Raw genomic sequence first — 24,709 nt, 5'->3', positions numbered from 1 at the left:
CATCAACAGATGAATGGATAAAGATGATGTGGTATATATACACAATGGAATACTATGCAGCCATTAAAAGAAATGAAATCTTGCCATTTGCGACGACGTGGATGGAACTAGAGGGTATCATGCTTAGCGAAATAAGTCAAGCGGAGAAAGACAACTATCATATGATCTCCCTGATATGAAGAAGTGGAGATGCAACATGGGGAGTTAAGGGGGTAGGAGAAGAATAAATGACACAAGTTGGGATTGGGAGGGAGACAAACCATAAGTGACTCTTAATCTCACAAAACAAACTGAGGTTGCTGGGGGGAGGGGAGTTGGGAGAAGGGGGGTGGGGTTATGGACATTGGGGAGGGTATGTGCTATGATGAGTGCTGTGTGTGTAAACCTGGCGATTCATAGACCTGTACCCCTGGGGATAAAAATATATGTTTATAAAAAATAAAAAATTTTAAAAAATGCTCTCTTAAAAAAGAAATATGCTCTCTTATTGACTACGCCAACACCAGATACTGACCGGTTTTTTTGGAAGTTCCTTAATAGCTAATAAATGCAGAAGGAATGATCAAAGTAGAAAAATCACGAATTTTCAACCCTCTAGAGATGATGGATTTAGGCAAAAGATAGCCAATGAATGCTAAAACCTTGAAAGGCTGAAAGCTGACGGACAGATAAGGCTGACAACACCTGAACCCGCTGATCTTTCTTGTCATCACTGAAAGTTAGACAACCAAGTTTTCTGTGCCTCTCTCATACTATGCAACAGAAATTACAAGGTCCCACTTTTAAAGTATCATGCTGCAAAGAAAAAAGAAGAAAAATGAGAAAGGGAAAAAACAAATCTGAAGCTAATCACATCTCTAGGTCGAAGTACCAGTTTATAGGAACACAGGAGTAAGTAGATTAATACATGACAGCAAAAGGAAGCAACAGGCCAAATCCAGAACATTAAAACTTCTAAAGACCAAAAGACTCTGTTTTTTTTACCAGTGTATGGTATGAGGGAAAATAAATTTAAAAGGTTGCTGCAGATAAAAGAGATTCAAAGATATTTCAATCAAATACAATGTGTAGATTTTGTCTGGATACCAATTTGAATTTACCAATTACAAAAAGCCAGTTTTGAGACAAGTAAGGGAAATCTGAAGATGAATTTGGTATTTTATATTAAGAAAGTGTTAATTTTGCCATACAAAATAATAGTGTTGTGGTTTTTAAACAATCCTTATCTGTAAGTGGTGTATATTAGAGAAAACAAGTAAAATGACCTAGGAATTTCTTCTAAAATATTTCAATAAAACTGTAAAATAGATGAAACAAGATTCTAAAACTTGGAATACTACTGAAGCTAAGTAATGGGCACCTCCAACTATTACACTGCATTCCCTACTGCTGTATATATTTTTGTACTTCCTTATTAAAAAGTTTTTTTACATTCCCCAACCTTTTCATCTTATATTTAGTTTCCTTTAATCAATAGGTACCTGTAAGAACGGTACCTTCCCAAACTCAGGAAGATATCCTGGGGATTTCTATTTCTAAGCCTCTATCTGTGGAATCTCAACCCTTCTTGATTTCAACACATGTCTCAAAGCTTACTTCACATGCTCAAGGAGTACTTTCCTAACTGCTTCTACTCATCACAATTTTTATAAATCCTATGGATTCCTATAGCACTTATTTACTGTACTGTTAATTTATTACCTTTCATACAATATTTCTGTAGGCTATCAACCATCTTATCACATGGATTTATTATTTCTTTCTTCCAAATGCCATCAAAATTAACAAGGCATCTTCTCTCTTAAAAAAAGAACATAGGGGTGCCTGGCTGCCTTAGTCAGAAAAGCATTCAACTCTTGATCTCAGGATTTTAAGTTCGAACCCCACGTGGGGTGTAGAGATTACTTTAATTACTTAAAACTTTTTTAAAAAGCATGGAATTGGGACATTTGTGTCTAAGACTGGCCATTCAATGGGTACAGCTGAGTAGTCACCTTTCTAAAGCTCAACTTTTTATCTATAATGTAGGGATAAATATCCCCCTTCACGTTCTTCCCAACAATATGGATGAAACTCAAAAGACAGAAAGGATATGAAGATGCATTTTCTCAACTATAACGCATCATGCAGATATGCAATGCTACTTTTTTCTTCAGAAATGTCTCTCAGATGTAACTATTCAGTCTGAAATTACTTTTCAATTATTTTAAAACCTTGAATCCACAGTAATTCAAACTTCCAACAGTGATTCTAAGTACAAGTTAGAATAATTTAATAATTTAATCTGTGTCAAATAAATAAAATCTTAAAAAAAAAAAAGAATACACTACTGTGATGAGCACTGAGTAATGTATAAAACTGCTGAATCATTATATTGTACACCTGGAACTACTAAAACCCTGGATTTTTAAAAGTCTGTTTATTTATTTATGTGTTTGGGAGAAAAACTGTGCGGGGGGGGGGGGGGGGGAGGGGGCGCAGGGAAAAAAACCCAGGCCAGGGGAGGGGGAGAGGGAAAAGGAGACTCCCTGCTTAGCAAAGGTTGAGGGGGGGCTAGAACTGCTACAATTCAGAGCAGATGGAGTTAAAGTATGTAGAAGAGGCCAAGAGATGCGGGCAGATAAGTTGACCAAGCACAAGTTCAAAAACCACCCTAAGAAATACCTTTATTCGGAAAAACTGTACAGAGCCACTAATGATTTGTTTCTCCACCAAGGAAGGTAACAATGTGATCAGAGTAGCAGCATTTCAAAATAAAGCTAAGGGTTCCAAATGCAAGGTTGAGTAATAGGTATGCAATTCTCCCAGATTCAGTAGGTTCAAGAAAAAGCCCTGATCTGAGCATGTAAAAAGTCTACCTCTCCAACCCCACTTAGAAGTAAGTTACCTTGGCTGTTCTTTGCTGAAAATTAATACCCTGTCTATAGTTTCAAAGTAATCTTCATGAGCAAATGGTGCCCACAGTCCAAATCAGTAAACTTTTTTATTTAAGAAAGGGGTAATAAAATATGCAACTTGCTATTACAAGCAATAATTTCTACAAATGAGTTTCTTCAATTAAGTATGGAACCAACCCACCTTGGTGATTTACCTACAATCAGTTTTTATTACATACACTGGGCACATTAACCACTATAAGATTCATGTGATACTTAGTTACTTTCAAAGACAATGTGGAAATAAAAGACTTTCAAATATTTTTTTACTAAAAGACAACTCTTAGTAATTTCTTAATCTGTTAATTACATTATCAACAGAAAGTCGCATTGATTCTCTAGTAGCCTTATGTTTTTAAAACCTTACCAAACTTGGTAACATTTGCCAAATATGCCTTAAATTATCTTTTCATCCACTTAATTTCTAATTATTACATGACATGCCAAACTTCTTTGCATCTACTTTTCCCCTTAACTGACTGTTCTGTATTCTGAGAGAAGGCTTTTATATGGTTGTTTTATTTATAACAGCATCTCTTTATTTGGCTGGTTAGCCGCACAAAGATTAAATCAGATTCAAGTGCCCACTTTTGATCTATAGCACATTACTACCAAGATTCCAAACAGGGATCTTTACAAAGACTCTACAGTTAAGAAGATGAAATTATATTTTAAACTCCTACTTTTAACTGGTCGGGGAAATTTCATCACTTAATCCCTCAACAGTTAAAGAAAATATGATTTCAAGTTTCCTAGTCAAAATGCTATCACTTAAAAAAAAAGTACCATCACTTGTTATTAAAATTCTAATACTGAAGAATCTTATATCATCCCTCTTGCTTTTACATTCTGTCTAATGTAGTCTATCACCATCAAAACACAGTCACTCAGGTAATGTATACAGTAAACTTCAATCTCTCTCTAGTTGCTATTTTAATGCTGCTAGTTTCCTAATGCCTTTTATTATTTCCCAGCTTCCTGAAATAGGTACTAACTAAAACAGCTACTTTAAAGAACTACAGCATTCAACTCACTGAAATCACACCAATTGTGTAAGATTTTTTATACACAGGAAACAGTTTGTTCAATTCTAAAGCCCTTTACATCTTTTCCTACAACGGAGAGGCTATAAAATATTTCCAGCTTTAGTTCTGTCTCTCCTAAACAACTGAAATAAAATTAGCTAAGATATGAACATTCAACAATCATATATAATATATGCTATTTATAGGCTATATAATAGGCTTCAGAGTTAACAAAGAGACCAATACGATTCATGATTCAATACTTACTACATGCCAGGGCCTGTGGTAATAATAAAACAGATGTTTATATACATGAAGCTTGTATTTCAGTAAAAAGATAAGGAAAAAATAATGAAAGAAAACAAGACTTTTTTCAGAGATTTTTCAGGCACTATTTTAGATAGTGTGCAGAGGAAAGGCCTCACTGAAAAGTTGTATTTGAGCTCAGCGAAGACTATGCTAAGAGGAAAAAAAAAAATGTTCAAGGCAGCTGGAACATCAAGTACAAAGGTCCAAAGGCAGGACCAAGTTTAGAATGTTCAAAAGAACAAGGAAAATAATACCAACATGGGAGTAACAGTAGGTTAAGGGGAGAATATAGAGCAGAGATTAGAAAAGTAGGGCCTACAGTACCAAAAGATAGGATTTTAAGTGAAACAAAAAAATCACCAGAAGGTTTTTAAGTGGGAGAAATTTAAGATTTGTTTAATGCTTCAGAATTACATTATCTTCTACAGAAACAATGAATTGTGGAAAGCAAAAGAGAAACACGGAACTTACTGTAGTGTCCAAACAAGAGATGACTAGGACAATGGTAGAAATGGAGAGAAGTATACTGATTCAAAGTGTTATTTTGGAGGAAGACACAGGATTAATCAATTAATCAATGAATCAGACATGGTGGGTAAGGGAAAAGGAATAACCCAGAAGAATGCCTTAGGGTTTTGGCTTAAGCAACTAGATAGAGGCGGAGTCATTTAAAAAAAAAGATGAGCCTGGAGCAGAGTTAGATCTGAGGGAAGAAAATCAAGCAAAAAATGGGAAAGAACGGCCAGCTAAGTGTGGCATCCAAAAAGCCAACAGGGTTAAATTGTTCTAGTAAGAGGAAACAGTTATTTATATCAAATGCTGATAAAGCTATATAAATTATGGAAGACTACCAATTATTTTGACAACCTGGGTATTTATAACGGTATTCGGTAGCCTGATGCTGAGTGTGAACTCTTTCAAGAAGTTTACTACAAAGAACAGAAAAATGGAATAGGAAATAAAAAGGGGTAGCACTCTTAAGGTATTTATATGAGTTGGGAATGATCTAAATAGAAAGAAACTGAAGATGCAGGAAATATGGGACGGCAGGTGAGAGTGAAGTGTAAACATCCTGAAAAAGATGAGGGGGAATGAGATCCAGACAGCAAGTAGAAGAACAAAATTTGACATTTTATAAGAAAAGCAAAATTTGAGTATAGACAGACTTCAGATGTGGAGCTGTGTTCCTACACCTGAACATGACTGATATAGTATAAGCTCTTAATAAATATTTATTAATAAACAGGAAGTTCCTATATTAAAATAGAGTCATACCAAAGAACTAATAGTACCTGCTTAAGCCAAAGAAATCAGAAAGAATGATGCTCTTCACTTGAAAGAGTACCCAAGATTCACTTTCTCTAAACAAGGAGACAGCAAACTAGGATTCCTAAGCCAAAGCCAGCCCAATGCCTGGTTTTGTAAATAAAGTTTTACTAGAACCCAGTTATGCCCATTCCTTTATACATACTGCCTAGCTTTACAGTGACAATACAACACAACTGAGTAGTTTCAACAGAAACTATACTGTTCCAAATCGTACATATTTACTCTTTGGCCTTTTAAAGAAATAGTCTGTTGAGGGGCACCTGGGTGGCTCAGTGGGTTAAGCCACTACCTTCGGCTCAGGTCATGATCTCAGGGTCCTGGGATCGAGTCCCGCATCGGGCTCTCTGCTTGGCGGGGAGCCTGCTTCCCTCCCTCTCTCTCTCTCTCTCTGTCTGCTGTGATCTCTCTCTGTCAAATAAATAAATAAATAATTAAAAAAAGAAAGAAAGAAAGAAAGAAATAGTCTGTTGGCTCCAGCTCTAAATTTAATTTTAAATTCCAAAAAGGATTCACTATCACACACACTACGGAGACACACATCTACTTTATAGTCATGAGACACCTAAGAGACCTAGTAATGCAGGGGGCTCTATGGGTGGAGTTCATGAGACAGAATTAAGCTAAGGATGATTTGAAGTCATTAGCATGTAGGAAATGGTGAAAGCTACAGAAGTGGATGAAACCTCCAGGACAGGGTACACGGTTAGGTTAAGTTAAAGACTCCTAGAAAGCGTAAATATTTAACAAACGGAAAAGAAACCTTAAAAAAAAAAAGATTAAGGCACAAAAAGAAAACTAGATGAAAGCAGTTCGTGGTTTCTCATAATGTTAAACATAGAATTAACTATGACCTAGCAATTCCACTCCCAAGTACACATCCCCCCACATAACTGAAATCAAAGACTCAAATAGATACTTTATGCCAATATTCATAGCAGCATTATGCACAATAGCCAAAAGAGGGAAACATCCTAGGTTCCATCAACAGATGATGGGATAAACAAAATGCAGTACATCTATACAATAGAATATTATTCAACCATAAAAAAGAGGGTAATTCTGATACCTGCTACAACATGAACTCTGAAAACATTATGCTAAGTAGCCAGACACAAAAAAGATAAATATTTTATGATTCTATTTATATAAGGTATCTAGAAGAGACAGAGAGAAAGCAAGAGAAAGGAGTAAAATAGAGGTGCCAAGCACTTGGGCCTGGAGGGGACAAAGAGGTCTGTTTATGTAATAAATGCAAAGTTTCTGGGGATGATCAAAAAGTTTGGGAACAGATGTGAGACTGACTGCACAGCACTGTGAATGTACTTAATGCCACTGAATTCTATACTTAAAAGTAACCAATTTTATATAAGCTATATTTTTCTACAATAAAAAGACCCTAACTACAAAAAGGTAGTTTCACTAAAAACGAAAGTACTAAGAGTCACAGTATCAAATCCTGAGAGAGCAAGGAACAAGTCTGAAAATTATGCATTTGCCTCAATGTGACAGTAGCACAGCCAAAGTCAAAGCCAAATTGTACACAGCAAGTGGAAGATCAGTGCAAGAATTCAAACATATGACCAGGGACAATGTCCATGGAATTATTAAAGTAAGAGGCACAAATAATACTGACAGAGGGTCAAGATTTAATCTGAATTAGCCACTCCCAGGACCTACTTGGGGTGATGTTTGGGGCCTGGAGAGAAGGTGAAATACTGCTGCTAAGACTTGGTAAGTAGAAGAGGTAGAACAAAGATGTGGTAGGCCTGGTTTGCATCTGGCCCCAAGAGACTATTGGGGCACAGTTTCTTTTCCCTCAGACTGCAAGGTTTGTTCTAGGCTGGGCCTGCTAGGAGTCGATCTGTTCCGGCTCAGTCCAGATTGGTACAGTGAAACAGACAGTTTTCGACCCCAGGAAGTATCGAAGCTAGGAATGGTGGATCAGTTGCTGAGTCCTACTTGGTATGGGACAGAGTGCAAAGGGACAGGAACTGTTTACGGAAGAATCTCTGCTGCTCCAAAGTGATGTTCAGACACTGTCCCAGAAAGTATTCTGTAGATCACATGGTCTACCCTCCAGCTTTACCCACCAGGAGATGACTGACGCTAGCTTCAAAAACTCTATAGTTTCAGGATACCTGGGTGGCTCAGTGGGTAAGCCTCTGCCTGCAGCTCAGGTCATGATCCCAGTGTCCTGGGATCGAGTCCCATACCAGGCTCCTAGCTCGGCGGGAAGCCTGCTTCTCCCTCTCCCACTCCCCCTGCTTGTATTCCCCCTCTCACTGTATCTCTCTGTGTGTCAAATAAATAAATAAAATCTTAAAAACAAAACAAAACACTCAATTCAAGCACTAACTCTACCACTAAGTCACTATGTACCGTTGGGACATGTCACATAACCACTCTGGGTCTTAGTTTCCACATCTGTAAAATGAACTCTTAATTCCAAGTCATGTGGCTTTAAAACAGCCAAAAAAATACCAAAGCCTGGATCTCTGAATGTGCTCTAGAAAGTTTCCCATTAAACAACATTGTCCCCAGTATGCGTGTGAAATAGGCATACTGTTATGTCTGTGGATTAGTGACTTAATGAGGTAAACAGCTTTACCTCATTTTTATAATACAAAATGGTAGTTTGTGTCACTTTATAGAGTTACACAAAGCCTGAGTTCTGGTAATCCTAAATCTATGCCATTTTAATTTTCATTATATCAAACTCCACAAATATGGAAAATATTTTTGGTCATTAAAATTAAAATTATTCCTTTATGTAGTATTTCCATTTATAAAAATGAAAACAGGCTATTTCCAAATGTGCTAACTGAAGTTCTAAATTATTGTTTAAGTATTATTTATTCTAAAACTTAGAAGGCAGAACTACTATTATTTTGTTTGCAGTCATCTACCTGATGATGCTGCCCCATTTTTCTGGAACCACTTTGTAAATTAAAAATCTTATTTAGACCAAAAATTCTTATTCTTCAAAAAGGCATCATAAATAACCACCCAAGGCCCAAGGCAAATTATGCATTCTTGGTGCAGGCATTTAACTATATTAGGTAAAGTGAACTTAAGATCTAAAAAGAGAAAGAAAAGGACCAATCACTAAGTGAGGCATTTAGAGAAAAAGAACAGGTTAGAATGACTGAATAGGGTCGCCTGGAAGGCTCAGTCGGTTAAGCATCTGCTTTTGGCTCAGGTCATGATCTCAGGGTCCTGGGATCAAGCCCCACTCAAGGGGAAGTCTGCTTCTCTTTCTCCCTCCATCGCCCCCCCCCCCCAACCCCGGCTCATGCATATACACTCTCTCTCAAATAAACAAATAAAATCTTTTTTAAAAAGTGACTGAAGGGCACCTGGGTGACTCAGTCAGTTAAACATCCACCTTCAGCTTGTCATGATCCCAAGACCTTGGGATCTAGTCCCATATCAGGCTCCCTGCTCATCCCTGCTCAGTGGGGAGTCTGCCTCTCTCTCTCTCTCTCTCTCTCTCTGCCCCTTCCCCCACCCCCGTGTTTTCTCTCTCACTCAAATAAAAAAAGATCGTAAACAAAACAAAACAAAACAAAACAAAAAACAGTGACTGAAAGGCACCTGGGTGGCTCAGTCAGTTAAGTATCTGCCTTTGGCTCAGGTCATGATCCCAGAGTTCTGGGATCCAGCCCTGCATTGGGCTCCTTGATCAGCGGGGATCCTGCTTCTCCCTTTCTCTCTGCCATTCCCCTCCTTCTTCTGACTCTGTCAAATAAATAAATAAAATCTCAAACAAAAAAAGGGGGTGTTTGAATAAATAAGCTGTGATTCCTCAAAAATTGCGAGTTTTATGATTTTCGTCTTTCTCAACAAAAATTTAATTTCTTCCTTGTATAAACCTTCAAAATATAGTTTGATTTTAATAGTTTATATGTCAGTGTTATAGGTAAAACCTCTAATTTTCTTTTTAATGTTAAAATATTCAATAACACATACCTGGGTGTCAGTAATGGCATATGGACAGAATGACTCCCTAACCACTACAGTAACATGTATAAAAGATCTCCGTGAGTTCTCAATATGCTCCTTCAGATTTGTAATCAAAGCTTGTCCATTTCTTTTATCCTTGCGATAACCTATTGTTTTTTAAAGCTATCACATGAAAATCAAACACATTATAATAGCACACCAAGAAACATTTTAAAATGGAGAGGTCTGGTTTGACAACTGCCCTCAGTTTATTTCATGTGGCACCTTACTTCATTTAACTCATCTGTTAGTAAAACCTATCTCTCCTGACCAAGTGGTCAAGCAACCCTGGGTTCAAACCTAACTTTACTCTTTATTAATTATGTGGCCTTACTGAAGTCTGTTCATCTCCTTTAGCTGCCCTTTTTTTTTTTTTGGCAAAGTGGGAATAATACTTGGCTTTTTGCCGGGATACGTGTGTTATAGACAGCTGCATGAATGTTCTGAGCTCTGTATTAATTATCACAAGTGAAAAAAAATTAGAAGAAAAATTGTGTATGATTAAGCATCATTCTAAGGACAGTTCTAAACAATGCAAGTGCAGTGCTGTAAAACAGGCTTTTAAATGTTAGAACAAAACCACATTTAAGTGAAACCACTTCCAAATTAGGATAAGCAAATCAACACTTACTTTAAGAGCAAAGGAAAGTATTAGTTTCCTGATAGTGGATTATGTGTAAAGAAATCAGAGGTGAAAATGCTAAGGATCAGTGAAAATGAACCAGTATAATGCTACTAAAAACATTTCATTAGACACAAAACACTTTAGCATCTTCAATTACACAAATTCAGACTAAAAGCACCCAAACATTTCAACAAGTAATGAACTCTGTCAGCAGGTGGCTCTAGTGACATTGAAATAACTTAGTATCACATGCTATAACAAATACAAGTAAAAATATATGGAACCTCATAAATTTCAAGTCAAAAGGAGTCACATTAATATCTCAATCCAAGCCCTCTTTTTCAAAGTAAGATAACCAGAGTCTACAATAATTAGGTGTCATGTTTAAGGTCTCACTAGTAGGACAGTGGCTGAACAAAACTGAAAATCTAGGTATTTCCTTTTTGTACTTAGTTAAAAACTGAGTATTTACTGTGTTGCCCGGTATAGGAAAATGAGCCCTCCTCCAAAATAATTCATCTCTAACCTACAAGTCACATTTAGTAATCTGTCTACCTCATCTGAAAGTACCCGTAATTATATAAGAGCTCATTTTAATGATTTCTAATGGTACCAAAATAGTAATAGTAATATTAAAAGGAATACAATGTTGGCAATCTTATTCCCAGCTGCTGATGAGAAAAGTAGCTTGGCTTTTCTTTTTTTTTAAAGGCTAGGAAAGAAGAAATTTAACATCCTCATTCACACATCTACCCACTTTCCAGCCCCAGGACTTCCCACCTTTTTGTTTATTTAACCAATTTAGGAATTCAGATAGTTGGAAGACCAGAGGTAGAAGAGGTAAAAAGAAATAGAGGACGGAAGCTCTCTCCATTAGGATAAAAAACACACAATTCTAAGAAACAGCTGAATTCTGGCTCATCTTTCCTGTCTAATGATAATGGAGTCTAGGTTTTCTTTTACTTCCCTTATTCTTGAGCAAGGACCTGAGAATACCTTTGTTATTATTGCAGTTATTTATTACCCTGAATTTACTACTGCTAGAAATGAAGCTACTATATACATGAACCACATGTCAAAACAATTATTACATAAATATTCCTTGTAATATTAGTAAAGTAGCTATATTACAGAAAAGGCCTAAAATGAACACAGTGAATTCTGCCTCTGCCGCTTTTCTGCTCTGTGACTTGTTTCTTCACCTATAAATTAAGAATGACAATATCTACCTCATAGCTCTATCTTTATCTTTCTCATTCAGAGAGAGAGATTCTTAGATCTCACTTTAACAACTTCCGTTAACTAGCCTACAGCCTAGGCTTCACTATGTCCTTTCCTGATGTTCTACTTTGTTGTCTAGTCTAGAGTTTCTTTATCCAATACAGTAGCCACTAGACATATAGCGAACACTTGAAATGTGGCTAGTTTGAATTAAGAGGTGCTGAAGGTATAAAATACATACCAGATCTTAAATATTTTTAGTGTGGAGAAAAAGACATGAAATTTCTCATTCACATCTTTATACTGATTTTATGTTAAAATGATAATACTCTGGACATACTCCATTAAATAAAATACATAACTAATTTCAACTTTTTATAAACCTTTTTATAATATGGACACTAGGAAAAATTTTTTTTTATAAATATGAAAGTATACACGACTCTGTGTACTTATTGCACAGCTCTGATCTAGATTTCTGACTTCCAACTGCTTATACTTCCCTTAAGAGTAAGGGTAAAATTTATACTTCACCTTTGTAACCTAAGCCTCTTATAAAACACTTTCCACACAGCTGATGCTTTAAGTTATGATCCAAAATGTGCTTTCTTTTGGATTACTAGTCTTACCCTATGAAATTATGTTAGAAGAAATCCACTTCTAGTATTAAGCAATAATCAAAAAAAACTTTACAGATGGCACTTCCTGATAATAAAGGCAATCTCCTGTTTATTCCAATTACGGTCATTTTGCTAATCAAGTTTTAAAAAACTGCATTTACACTTAGCTCAATTTTTCCCTTTAAATATATTATTATCTTTCCACACTTTTTACTGTACCCAGGATCATGCGAGACAGTAGTGAGGAAATCAGTGAGTCATTATATTAACCTGTATGTTGTGATGGGTACTTTTCAAATCTAAGAACACAATGCAGGCAAAAACTCGCTGCTAAGATCTAAAAGTTAACAAGCAATTTTTAAGGTATCTTAAGAGTCTCCCCGTAGCATTTGGCTCCAAATCCAATTCTATTCATCAAGATCTAGGTATTGGTTTTTATCGATGCTATGTATAGTAAAAAGTAATTTTTGAATAAAACACCTTCAATTACATTTGACTGTGGAATGTTTATAACTCCTTTAAAAAAATACTTAGGCTAGGGGTGGATGGAGGGCTCAGTCGTTAAGCATCTGCCTTTGGCTCAGGTCATGATCCCAGGAGCCCTGCATCCATACTTCTCATGTTGGGCTCCCTGTTCTGCGGGAAGACTGCTTCTCCCTCTCCCACTCCCCCTGCTTGTGTTCCTTCTCTCACTGTCTCCCTCACTGTCAAATAAAATAAAATCTTTTAATAAATAAATAAAATAAACACTCGGGCTAATAAAACAAACATTTTTAAATTTTATTCTTATTATTAAAGTGGATATACCTGAACAATAGTCCATCAATATTCACTGGTCAGTTACTCATAAAATATTTTAAAGTTACTCTTTTTTAGTGCAAACATTTAGGTAGAGAGCCAAATCATGCAAGTAACAGGGAACAGAAAAAAGTAAAATACAAGATCCCTAACTTTGAAGGAAAGGCAAAAAAAAACAAACTAAGATTTTTCAAAACTTAGTGATGAGAAGAGCAAAAAAAAAAAAAAAAAAAAAAAAAATAAAAAAGAAGAAGCTGGACCTGGTAAGACTAATGAGTTTTATTTTAGAGACACAATAATTCAACAGCAAATGTTACCAAGTATGGAAATAATAGACTAGAGCTTAGCAAACCCATTCTTCAGAGATCCTAGACATTCAACTTCAAATTTCCTGTCTATAAAATGCTACAGATAAGCTAGATAAACAAGTAATCCAATAAATTCTCTTTTATAGCCTTAGAAGCTAGTGTAAATATGGTCTAGTATATAACAGACTCAATAAACAATCGCTGAGTATCTCCTAAATTTTGAAATAGTTTATTAGTGATAGACTGTATTTTAGCAGTACAATCTTTTTTATTTTTATTTAATTTTTCAGTGTTCCAGAATTCATTGTTTATGCACCACACCCAGTGCTCCATGCAGTACTTGCCCTCCACAACACCCACCACCAGGCTCACCCAACCTCCCACCCCCCTCCTCTCCAAAACCCTCAGTTAGTTCCTCAGAGTCCACAGTCTCTCATGGGTCATACAATCTTTTTTAAAAATACTTATGTATAATTATTATTTTCTAGCCACACGAATACAATAAAATGTAATTCTCTTAAAAACATTTGAGTTTCAAATTATGCAGCTTCACAGGAAGGTAAAGAAATAGAGAGGGAAGTTCCATGCACTGCTCCCCCTGCATCCTCCATCTTACACAACTTTTCTGTATTTGAAATAAAAAGAAAGCATTGCATTAATTACATCAAAATTTCTTATAAAAACAACTCTAAAAGCTTCATTTCTGTGGGAAGCAAGGAAAATATTATTTAAGGCTCTTTTTAAGCTTCCAGGTTTTATATTTAAAAAGAGAATTTAAAAGCTTGAAAATTAAACCACAAAAATTCTGATGGCTGTCCCATAATAAACATTGGCACTAGCTATACTTTCTGTGCCCACTGAGTAGGGGAAGCTATGCCCAAGCAACATACACCTGTATGTGGAATAGAAAAAAAAAATAATTTTCTAAAATAGAAAGACAGTCATTCTGTAATTCCTTACAAATTGATCATTTTCCCATAATAAAAATGGCCATATTTGTACCCAAAAAGATTTGGCTCCATAATATAAATCATACTTATTGAGTATTCTAATAAATATAATTTAAAAAACAGGAAGCTGTTCCCTACACTGCCCTCTTTCACTGTATTATTCATTCCCTTTTAACTGTATAATGCCTTCCACTCTGTGAATTATTTTCAAGTGCAAATACTAGATATGCCAACAAAGCACAGATGCATCTCATACTATATACTAGACAAATTTCTACCCTGCATATAAATTTCAGAAATTACACCTTATAGTAATTGCTTAAAAGACTATTTTTTTAAAGGAAAGAACTTTAGAGGTGATTCTATTTAGGAAGCTAAGAATCTTTACCAATAAGTGCCTGTAAGTATTATCAGATATGGATTTGCATCTACCAGATACTTCATATTAAGAAAAACCAGTACTTTTGACTCAGAACCCTTTGTTTCCCAAGCACTGCTTCCAGGATCTTTCCTTCCAACAGTATCCCTATCTGGGCAGAATAATGGCAAAGCAACTGTCACAGAGTGCCCCATTAGGAATCTATTATTTTATGACAAAAATAATTTATACATAGTGTAAAAAACATAATGGCTTTTAAAAATTGTATTACAACAATCATACAGTTACATAGACTGTATAATATATTACTGAAACAATAGAGAGCATCTCTGGGGTTTTCCTAATGGCACAAACAGAAATGGTGAAACACTTCAGACCACATGAAATGACAGCAAAAGGAAAATAAATAGCATTTTTATCCTCTTATGTATCAGTTCTAGAGACCCTAAAATAAATAAATTTCCTTTTTCAAACTTAAATTCTATTAAGATCAGCTTTCTGGTCAGAGTCCCATTAGACATAATATATCTATTCACTGAAACAGAGAACAGACATACGCATCTTTCTATCGGTCAAACACTGCTACTTGAATCCCTTGCAATTTCCAAAAACAATCAATTAATCCTCACAGCCAATATAACCTAGTATTAAAGTGGCTGGTCATTCAAAAACAAAATATAATGAAATCTATATGCACAACTGCCTAGACCAAATAGTCTGGAGTCAGGGTAAGAACCCTTCACTGAATCCATCAGAAACAGCTCTCATAAAAGCAAAGGTTATCAAAATAATCATACAGCAGAAAATAATCCCTTTCTCTTACTTAAAAATGGTTTGAATTTTTTTAACTCAACTTAAAAAAAAAGCAAATTCCACATTTAAACGGATCCTACAGTATTTTCAAATATTCAAATTTTTTTTCAAATATTCAAATTTAAAACCAAATTACTTTTCCAATATAAACATGACAAATCTTACAATATAAAAAAAAAACAGTAATCTTGAACCCACGACCCTGAGATTGAGACCTGAGCTGAGATCGAGTTGAATGCCAAAATGAAGTGAGCCACCAGGCACCCATTATATCTTGATTCCTTTTTTTTTTTTTTAAAGATTTTATTTATTTATTTGACAGAGAGAAATCACAAGCAGACAGGGAGGGAGGCAGAGAGAGAGGAGGAAGCAGGCTCCCCGCTGAGCAGAGAGCCCGATGTGGGACTCGATCCCAGAACCCTGAGATCATGACCTGAGCCGAAGGCAGCGGCTTAACCCACTGAGCCACCCAGGCGCCCTATATCTTGATTCTTGAGGTTGACAGCAAACAGAAAAGACAAAAGGTTAGAAAAGATACAGCATTTGGCTGAAGAATTGTTTTTTTTTTTTTTAAAGATTTATTTATTTGACAGAGAGATCACAAGTAGACAGAGAGGCAGGCAGAGAGAGAGAGAAGCAGGCTCCCTGCTGAGCAGAAAGCCCAATGTGGGACTCGATCCCAGGACCCCGAGATCATGACCTGAGCCGAAGGCAGTGGCTTAACCCACTGAGCCACCCAGGCGCCCCTGAAGAATTGTTTTAAAAAGTAACTTAGTTAAAGGAATTTTAACCTTCTGATATTTTGTTTTCAACAAGAATCTAAAATGAGAAAATAAATGCAAATCAACCACTGCTTGGTTGTGTTAAAAACTGTGTAAAATATCCTGCCTTTCCTATCCAAAATACTTTTAATTTAAATACTTACTCTGAGCCTGCAGCCATTTCCAAGTATGATGTTTCTGCTGTATCAACCCCCAAAGGGATCACTATGCTCATGACGTTCGCCTCTGGTAAATTCGATTACTATGGAGTCCTATGCATTGGTATCCAAAACACTGGGGCATGCCAGCCACAGTGCTCATTGCAAACATCTAAGTGCATCCACAAACCCTGTTTAAAAAAAGAAGGGGAACAAAAAGTTAAAAATCACCTTCATATTCCTAACACAGTCATACTATTAAAACAGTTAAGTAAAAAACATGAAGAAAGCATTCTTCATTAAAATATCCATAGATACTGGAATTTGCTCAGGGAGACTGAAGGAAGTTTCTAAATCAAAATCTCCCTTTGGGAATGAATTTTAAAATACCAAAAGAAAGATTAATTAAGGTGTACTGCTTAGTGAAGAACCAACAAATATTACTCATTTTGAAAGACAAAATGGAATTTCTTACAGCACCATATCCAAAACAAGTCTCCTGGTTCAGAAAGTGATCTAAACTAATAAATACTGAGAACTTACTATGGACTAAGCATCATATTAGGCTTTTAGATGGATGATCTATTTAATCCTTACAGCTGGAGATAGGTATCTTTTACCACTGAGGATCACAAAACCAAGAAAGATTAAAAAACTTAGACAAGGCTGCTCAGTTGGAGAAATAAACCCAGGATTTGAACCAATTCCACTCTACTGTTTATATCTGTATAAAAGCAAAACTATTTTATTTGTAATAAAACCCACTGCCTTAAAGTGGCTGTCATTTTCTATACTATGTAAATATAGGTCTACTGAAGGAGTTCTCCATTTCTTCAGTTAGTATCAACTCCCTAGAACTAATATTCCCTAATACAGGCAATTAGTTAAGAAAACTAATATACTTCATTGTTTTTAAATACATTTACCAAGTAACAAAATATATTCAGCTTTAACATCAATGCTTCTAATCTAATTCATTGCATAACATTTGTACATGGTACTCTTTGTGAAGTATCTACTCAAAATCTTTCAAATAATAAAACAGTATAACTCAGGAACAAAACAGAATGATAATCCTATAAACAGGAAAAGAGCAACAGTCAAAATCATTTTTTGCCATGTTATACCTGAAATACTGAAGAGCAAGCTTTCTTCAAACAGCAATTCTTGTATTTATTTTTAATTTTTTAAATTTTTCAAGTAAGCTCGAGAATACCTAATTCAGGTTAATTCCTATTTCTCAAATAATGCAGATTGTGAGCTCATACCTTATTGGAGTAAATACCAAAACAGGGAATAAAGCGGTAACAGTGGTTTGAATTCTCCAAGAAAACTAGCCTCTATTTTTAAACCATGTATAACTGGGGGAGACCTACTAGATTATAAGACATTATAATAAAAATACACAATAACAGTTGTGTTATTGCACTTAAAAGTTAAAAACAGAAGCACTGGACCTATCTCTAATGCTCACCAGACGTGTGAGACAAGCAAGTTATTTAACCTAAGCCTCAGGTTCCTTGTTCATAAAATGCGAATTTATCCTCATAGGGTTTCTGAGAAGAAAATGAAATAATGAATGCAAAGCATTTTTGTACACAGCACTGCACTTTTTTGGCAATCAACATGTGGCAGTCATATAAAAAGAGTTGCTCTTCTTTCATGGAAAAGCTCTCTAGGTTTCATTTAAAGTGAACTTCTAATAGCTTTTGAAACTAAAGTAATTACAGTTTTCAACTTGCTTTGTTTTTATAGTTTGCTCCATCAAATTAAAATCATCCTCTAAAAATAATTAAAGCAGATTGAGAAAAAGGAACAATGAAAAGCTGCCCTACCTTCTTTTCTACACCTGACCATATCAGAGTTACTTCATGAAAGCCACATAAAGCTATAAAATTTCTAATTAACAAAATGCAAGTAATACCAAACTTTAAGTTTGTTCATTCAAATGGTATCTCATTATGTATTTCTTTTAAATGCTGAAGACCTGGGCCTAACAACAGGTTAACAACTACAACCTAAAAAAAAAAAAATTATCTTCCTTGTTGGTAGAATCTACTTGGTAGATGTTTTCTTTACATTAGACTCCTAAGAAGCCTTACATTTTAGGTGTATGTTGTTAAATATTTAGTAGTGCCATTTTTGTTTGTTTTAATCAGAAGCAGAAACAAGAAAGCAGAAATCAAACTGTTATATACTCCTTTAGGTAAATGAGTAATGTTTCCAACCTAAAGAATCTACTTGAGTATGTTTTCAATAGTATGCTCCATTTTTATAAAATATACACTCAATAAACACTACATTTGAACTATTTTTAAACAGCAATGAAGAGCTTGCCATGAGCCTATTTCAGCCAATAGCTTGTGCCTATGTGATTACGGCCTATCTCTCAAACGCTGCACAATGCCTGCAGCATAACACTCTATTAAGGGACTAGTGAATGAATTAGAGCACCTAAGATGAAACTGCAGCCCTGGCCTCATTAGCCAAATGAGTTGCCAGCCTCTAGAATTAAGTGCTATAACAGCAACTACATGACACCTTCTCCACAAATACATCACTCTAAAAACACAGACGCTTATCCTCAGGATAGGCACATCATCCCAACTGAAACAGAACCACAGACTGAATTTGACTTAAGAGGGAAAATCTCAGTAATTCATTCACAAAAGGTCAGAAGCCAAGAGATCCCATCTACTGAGACCATAAAATGGCAAACATTTCACTCTATTCATTAATATCAAAAACTCTAGCCAGAAAACTCACACTGTTTAAAAATATAGTTGATACTTAATAGAATCATAAATTCATTAGGGTCAAATCATTGCATGTTTAAAAATAAGAAGGGAAAGCCAAGGTAGTAAGCGGAAAAGGTGTGAGCTTGTAACATACGCACAACTAGAGGAAATTCAACAATTCAACACAATCCAAACAATTACCACAAAGCTTTCACAGCTTATATGCGAATCAAGAAACTGATTTTCCAGCTGTCAAGTAAAATATATACAAAGCACATTGAGAATAAATGGCAGCCATTAAAGAAATAATGTAAAAGGAAATACCATGAGATGTCTGGCAAATCTGAGGTCCAAGAAAGAATAAATGTCTTCACAAAACCTGCTATCCAGAATAGACCTAGAAACCAAGTGAACACAGGAGTATTGAGCTGTTTTTAAATGGCATAAAATTATGGGTATGTCTGTCTAATATGGCACCTAAAACCAAAGGGACTCACACAAAGACAGAAGCTAATTCTTAAAAAAAAATAATAAATTTATTCTTCACCTCTTTATACAAATGAGTGTAAACACAGTAAAGGCAACAATTAAAGCTAAATGCCAAATCAAACTGGACAGAAACTGAGAAAATACAATATTAAATACAGATTTAGCAAAGCAAAGGCAACGATACCAAAACAAAAACAAAATTCTAAAGTAGGAAAAACAAGTTGAAAAGCTAGGAAAAGCAATTACAAAACAGTCTATCAGAAAAACTGGAAGGCTGAGGTTGCTTTTAAGACCATGTTCAGAAAGCAAAAAATACCACTGAAAAGATGAATATCGTACCCAAATGCAGAAGGATGAAAATATGAGGAATTTTTTTTTCTAAAATTATGAATAAAAGTGCCTAATTTAACAAAATCTCTTTGAAGAGTCATTTATTACCTTTCTGTCCCTTATAAGTAGCTTATACACAGTTCAAAAAATATTAGAATTAAATCAGTGTTTGTGTTTTGGACATGTATCACTAATAAGCTGGTGAATTTTTGGCTAAATTACTAATGAAAATGAAATAAAGAAACTTGAAAGAAATTGTAAGGGACCACATACGTAACATTTCCTTATAAATTAGAAATTAAACTGCCCTCACTATGAATGTAAGATTTCCTTCCTCTGTAGCAGTTAGCTAAGGTATAATTAAAAAAAAAATACTGGTTGACCAAGATTACCAAGTATTACCTATGAAACTCTGGAGAAGTCATTTTACTACTCTGGGTTTGAACTATAAATGGAGGTAGGTTAGGCTAATGATCTTACAGTTTAAATCGTACAATCACAAGTCTATTAAGAGATTACTCCTGATAATCTAAACACTGAATATCACATTCCAAAAAGCAACAAAAAATAACTTTGACAATAGAATGAATTACTTCTCCAACTGGGTTAATATTATTATCAGACAGTGCTCTACAAGCACTTACCTAATACTCAAATCTCCCCAAATAGAGGTTCTGACAGCAATGACAAATACTGAGTGCCTGCAATGCTTAATCATCACAAACCTATGGTGGGAGTACATTTATTACCCCCATTTTACAGACAAGGTGGAGAGATTAAACTTCTGTAAAGCTTTATCGCTAATAAATAGGATAATCTGGGGTTATGGACATTAGGGAGGGTATGTGCTATGGTGAGTGCTGTGAAGTGTGTAAACCTGGCGATTCACAGACCTGCACCCATGGGGATAAAAATATATGTTTATAAAAAATAAAAAATTAAAAAAAAATAAATAGGAGAATCAAGACTGGAATGCTAGCAGTCTGATTCAACCTACACATTAGTTTGCCTGAAATTAAAATTTGCTAGATGACTGTTGTTTATAATTAAGAGGAAAAAATTGACAACTGCCCTTCTCAAAAAGAGGAGAAATTAAATAAATATGTAAGTGTTGCACTCTAGGACATCTGGACTACATTTATTCCAGCACACTGAAAGAACAGTAATGAAACCCACCTTGCTCCTCCCCCAAACTTAATCTACTTACTCAACTTACATGCATTCCACAACAATGCACTAAAATACTACAGAAGAGGAGACCTATAGCTCAAAGCCTAAAATTTGGATTAAAATATTTCAGGGATAGTGCGAAGGACATCATCAAAGAATATTCAAATTCTCTATTTTCAGGAACAAACGTGCTTCAAATTTGAGATTACTAATATACAAGTAATATGCAAATTTAAGATGACTAATATACAAGTATAACTCAATTCCTTATACAAAACTATTTAAGTAAAGACCACCTATCTAACCAGTTAACTTTTAACTTGAATCCCCTTTAAACCACCACTTGGTTCCTAGAAACAATCTCACCAACCTACATTATAATCCTTTTGTAGCAAATCAAATTTCTAAGAAAATCTGTATTCTTGTGCCAGGGTTAACACTGGTCTTGAAAAATGGAACCTATAATATAAAATTCAATGTTCAGAAAGTGTATCTTCTGGTTCTGTGAAAGTCTCACAGTGTTTCACTATATCATATTTAATACAATCCCATTACTACTAAACTCAATGTCAAAGTAGCAATGCTTCAGCTTTCACATTCTTTCACATTCACATTTTCACAATCATTCACATTCACACTTACTAATAATGGTTACTTATTCTCTCTAAGCCTTAGCACCTCATCTCTGAACAGGAATAATCACAGAACATGTATTTCTGAATTGTTTCAGACTCTGTGTGGCACTCAGTATTAGCTATCATGATCAGATAAAATTTCTGGGAACTAAATATTTAGTGAAAGTCCTTAAGAATGAGTACTGAAGAACAATTCTCAACTATTATACTTGCAAAAGTCAAGTCAACTATTAAGAATTTCTGACCAGCGTGCCTGGCTCAGTAAGAAGAGCATGCAATTCCTGATTTCAGGATTGTGGGTTTGAGCCCCACACTGGGTGCAGAGATTACTAATCAAATAAATAAATAAACTTGAAAAAAGGGTATTAAAGTATTAAGAAGAACAACCTTAAAAAAACAACATGAAGACAGAGAGTGAGCTGTAATGTGAACTATACAATCTGGTTGATAAGGATGTTTAACTGCTGGTTCATTGAATGTAACAAATGTACCATAATAATGAGGAACACTGACAATGAGCAAGGTTGTACTTGGGTCAGGAGGAGGCATGTGAGAAATCTATAGTTTCTTCTCAGTTTTTAAGTGAACCTAAACTTACTCTAAAAAATGAAGTCCATTAATTCTTAAAATACATGTATGAATACAATATTGTGAACTATTTGTCTGGCATTATAAAATGGGGTACCATTCTTTCTACTAGGGTTTCTGGAAAACTTCTGAACACTGGCACATTCCTCCTTCCCCACCCCAAAGCATGTATAAGCTAAAAAAATTAATTCATTACTATCAATTTTTTAATGCATGATGCTTTTTTGAGGAGTATTTCTTATCTCCCAAAGTGGTGGGGATCACTAAACTTCAGTATAAAATGTGGCCTTTTAAGGCAGCAATTCAGGGGGAACTAGGTGGCTTAGTCAGTTCAGCATCTGCCTTCCGCTCAGGTCATGATCCCAGGGTCCTGGGATCGAGCCTCACATCAGGCTCCCTACCCATGCTCTCTCTCTCTCTCATAAGTAAGATTTTTTAAAAAATAAAATAAAAAGCAATTCAGTGACTGGTAAGAATTGACAAGTTAGACTGTCCCTAGATGGAAATACAATTTGTTTCCCATACACACAAAACTGCTCTTAGAGTTTAGTCTATACTCACACCTGAGAATATAACAAAAGCTATTTCCTGCTGAAACAGTTATCTATTGCCACTTTCTACTTGCAATATGGCCCCACAACAACATATCTTAGAATTTACTGCTCACAATACAAGTGCAGAAGAAAAAAATCTTCAAAGTTAAGAATAATCACCTTCCCAAATTCCTTAATAGCTTACTTTTACAAGCAAAAGCAGTAATACCACATTCTCCAATGTAAAGCATCACATATGTGAAGCATCGTACCTGTAAAGCATAATACCACGTACTTCATGGGTACAACGTCCTTCTGTTAAAAAACAAAAAAAGTTGCTATCCACATTAGTAATTTTTAAACTGTGCTCCCAGCAGCGCTCATGGAGTTGGTGATTGAGATATTAAGAGAAAACAGAATCAGGGAAGTTAACAAAAGAAAAGGAGAGACACGTACTACAGATTTAAAGGAAAAGTCTGAGGCTGCATGTCCTATGTCTATCAAATGAGAAAATGGTATTAAATGGTATACTACTTAGTAATATAAAGGAACTATTGATACATGCAACTTGGATGAATATCAAGGAAATTATGCTGAGTGAAATAAAAAAGCCAATCCCAAAAAGATCACATACCATATAATTCCATTTACATAAGAGTCCTGAATGACAAATTATAGAAACAGAACACATCAGTGTGGCTGTAAGAGGGTATCACCAGGGATTCTTGTAGAGATGGAAATGTTCTGTATCTTAAGTGTGGTAGTGGATACAGGAACCTACATGTGATAAAAATGCCAAGAACTAAACACACACACACACTCCTATGCACACACACGTGGAATTGGGGAAATCCGAACAAAGTGAATAGACTGTATCAGTATCAATATTCTGGCTGTGACACTGTACAGCAGTTTTGCAAGATGCTACCATTGAGAAAAATTGCATAAAGGAAAAATAGTTTCTCTGTATTTTTTTCTAAGATTTTATTTATTTATCTGTGTGGGTTGGGGTGGGGGAAGGAGGGAGAGCATGCATGAGCACAAGGCAGAGGAGGGCAGAGGGAGAAGCAGACTCCCCACTGAGCAGGGAGCCCAATGCAGGGCTTGATCCTGGGAGACTCAGGGATCATGACCTGAGCCGAAGGCAGACACTTAACCAACTGAGCCACCCAGGGATCCCTCTCTGCACTACTTCTTACAAATGCATGTAACTCTATATTACTTCAAAATTTAAAACTTAATTTTCTAAAATGACATTAAAATTGTGGCCTTCAAACTTTTTTTTGAGTACTGATAGAAACTTTTTTACAAATGACATTATACAGTGAAATCTAAGCATTTTTTAAAGTATTTATTTATTTATTTGACAGAGAGAGAGAGAGATCACAAGCAGACAGAGAGAGTGGGGGAAGCAGGCTCCCAGCTGAGCAGAGAGCCCAATGTGGGGCTGGATTCCAAGATCCTGAGATCATGACCTGAGCTGAAGGCAAAGGCTTAACCCACTGAGCCACCCAGGTGCCCCATGTGAAATCTAAGCATGTATTTTGATTCCAGAATGAAAAATAGCTTGAATCTCCTATGCTTTTCCCAGCGATTGCTAATGTCAACTTGAAGTACTATGTTAAGGAGGCCACAGCCAGATACAATAACAGGAGGCCTCAAGTGATCAGTAATGTCTGTAAACAGGTACAACAGGCATTTGTACCTCACATTTGCTATGTCTGTGGTTAAAGAGGGTGGCAGGGGTATGTTCCTGCCTATATGTCCTCGCACCCATCAGTTAAGTTCCATGAAAAGCATATAAGCTTCCTGGAGAATAGCTCAAAAATCACTGGTTAAAAGAAAATACTTACTGACTCAACATATGACATGAAAAACTTATTTCACTGGTATACTCTACCTGCCCAAAGCAGAAAAGAAAAAATAAGCTTCTAAAAGTAGTGCTGGAGTCTACTGTATTAAAAAACTAACAAACAAAAACAACAAAAAAAC

At 35.5% G+C, this 24,709-nt stretch overlaps 1 protein-coding gene across 1 annotated transcript in view; it reads right to left on the bottom strand.

Annotated features, from left to right (window-relative positions):
- Nucleotides 1-24,709, bottom strand: part of KMT2E (lysine methyltransferase 2E (inactive)) — a 90,167-nt gene that overhangs the window by 49,683 nt on the left and 15,775 nt on the right. The window contains 1 exon segment of the mRNA XM_059397005.1: nucleotides 16,241-16,425. Within this exon segment, the coding sequence (XP_059252988.1) occupies nucleotides 16,241-16,311 (71 nt within the window). The 5' untranslated portion in view covers nucleotides 16,312-16,425.

The sequence above is a fragment of the Mustela nigripes genome, chromosome 4, assembly GCF_022355385.1.
Source record: "Mustela nigripes isolate SB6536 chromosome 4, MUSNIG.SB6536, whole genome shotgun sequence".
Classification (NCBI taxonomy): domain Eukaryota; kingdom Metazoa; phylum Chordata; class Mammalia; order Carnivora; family Mustelidae; genus Mustela; species Mustela nigripes.
Note: the sequence above shows the minus strand (reverse complement) of the source record. Positions and strands in the feature narration are given on the sequence as shown.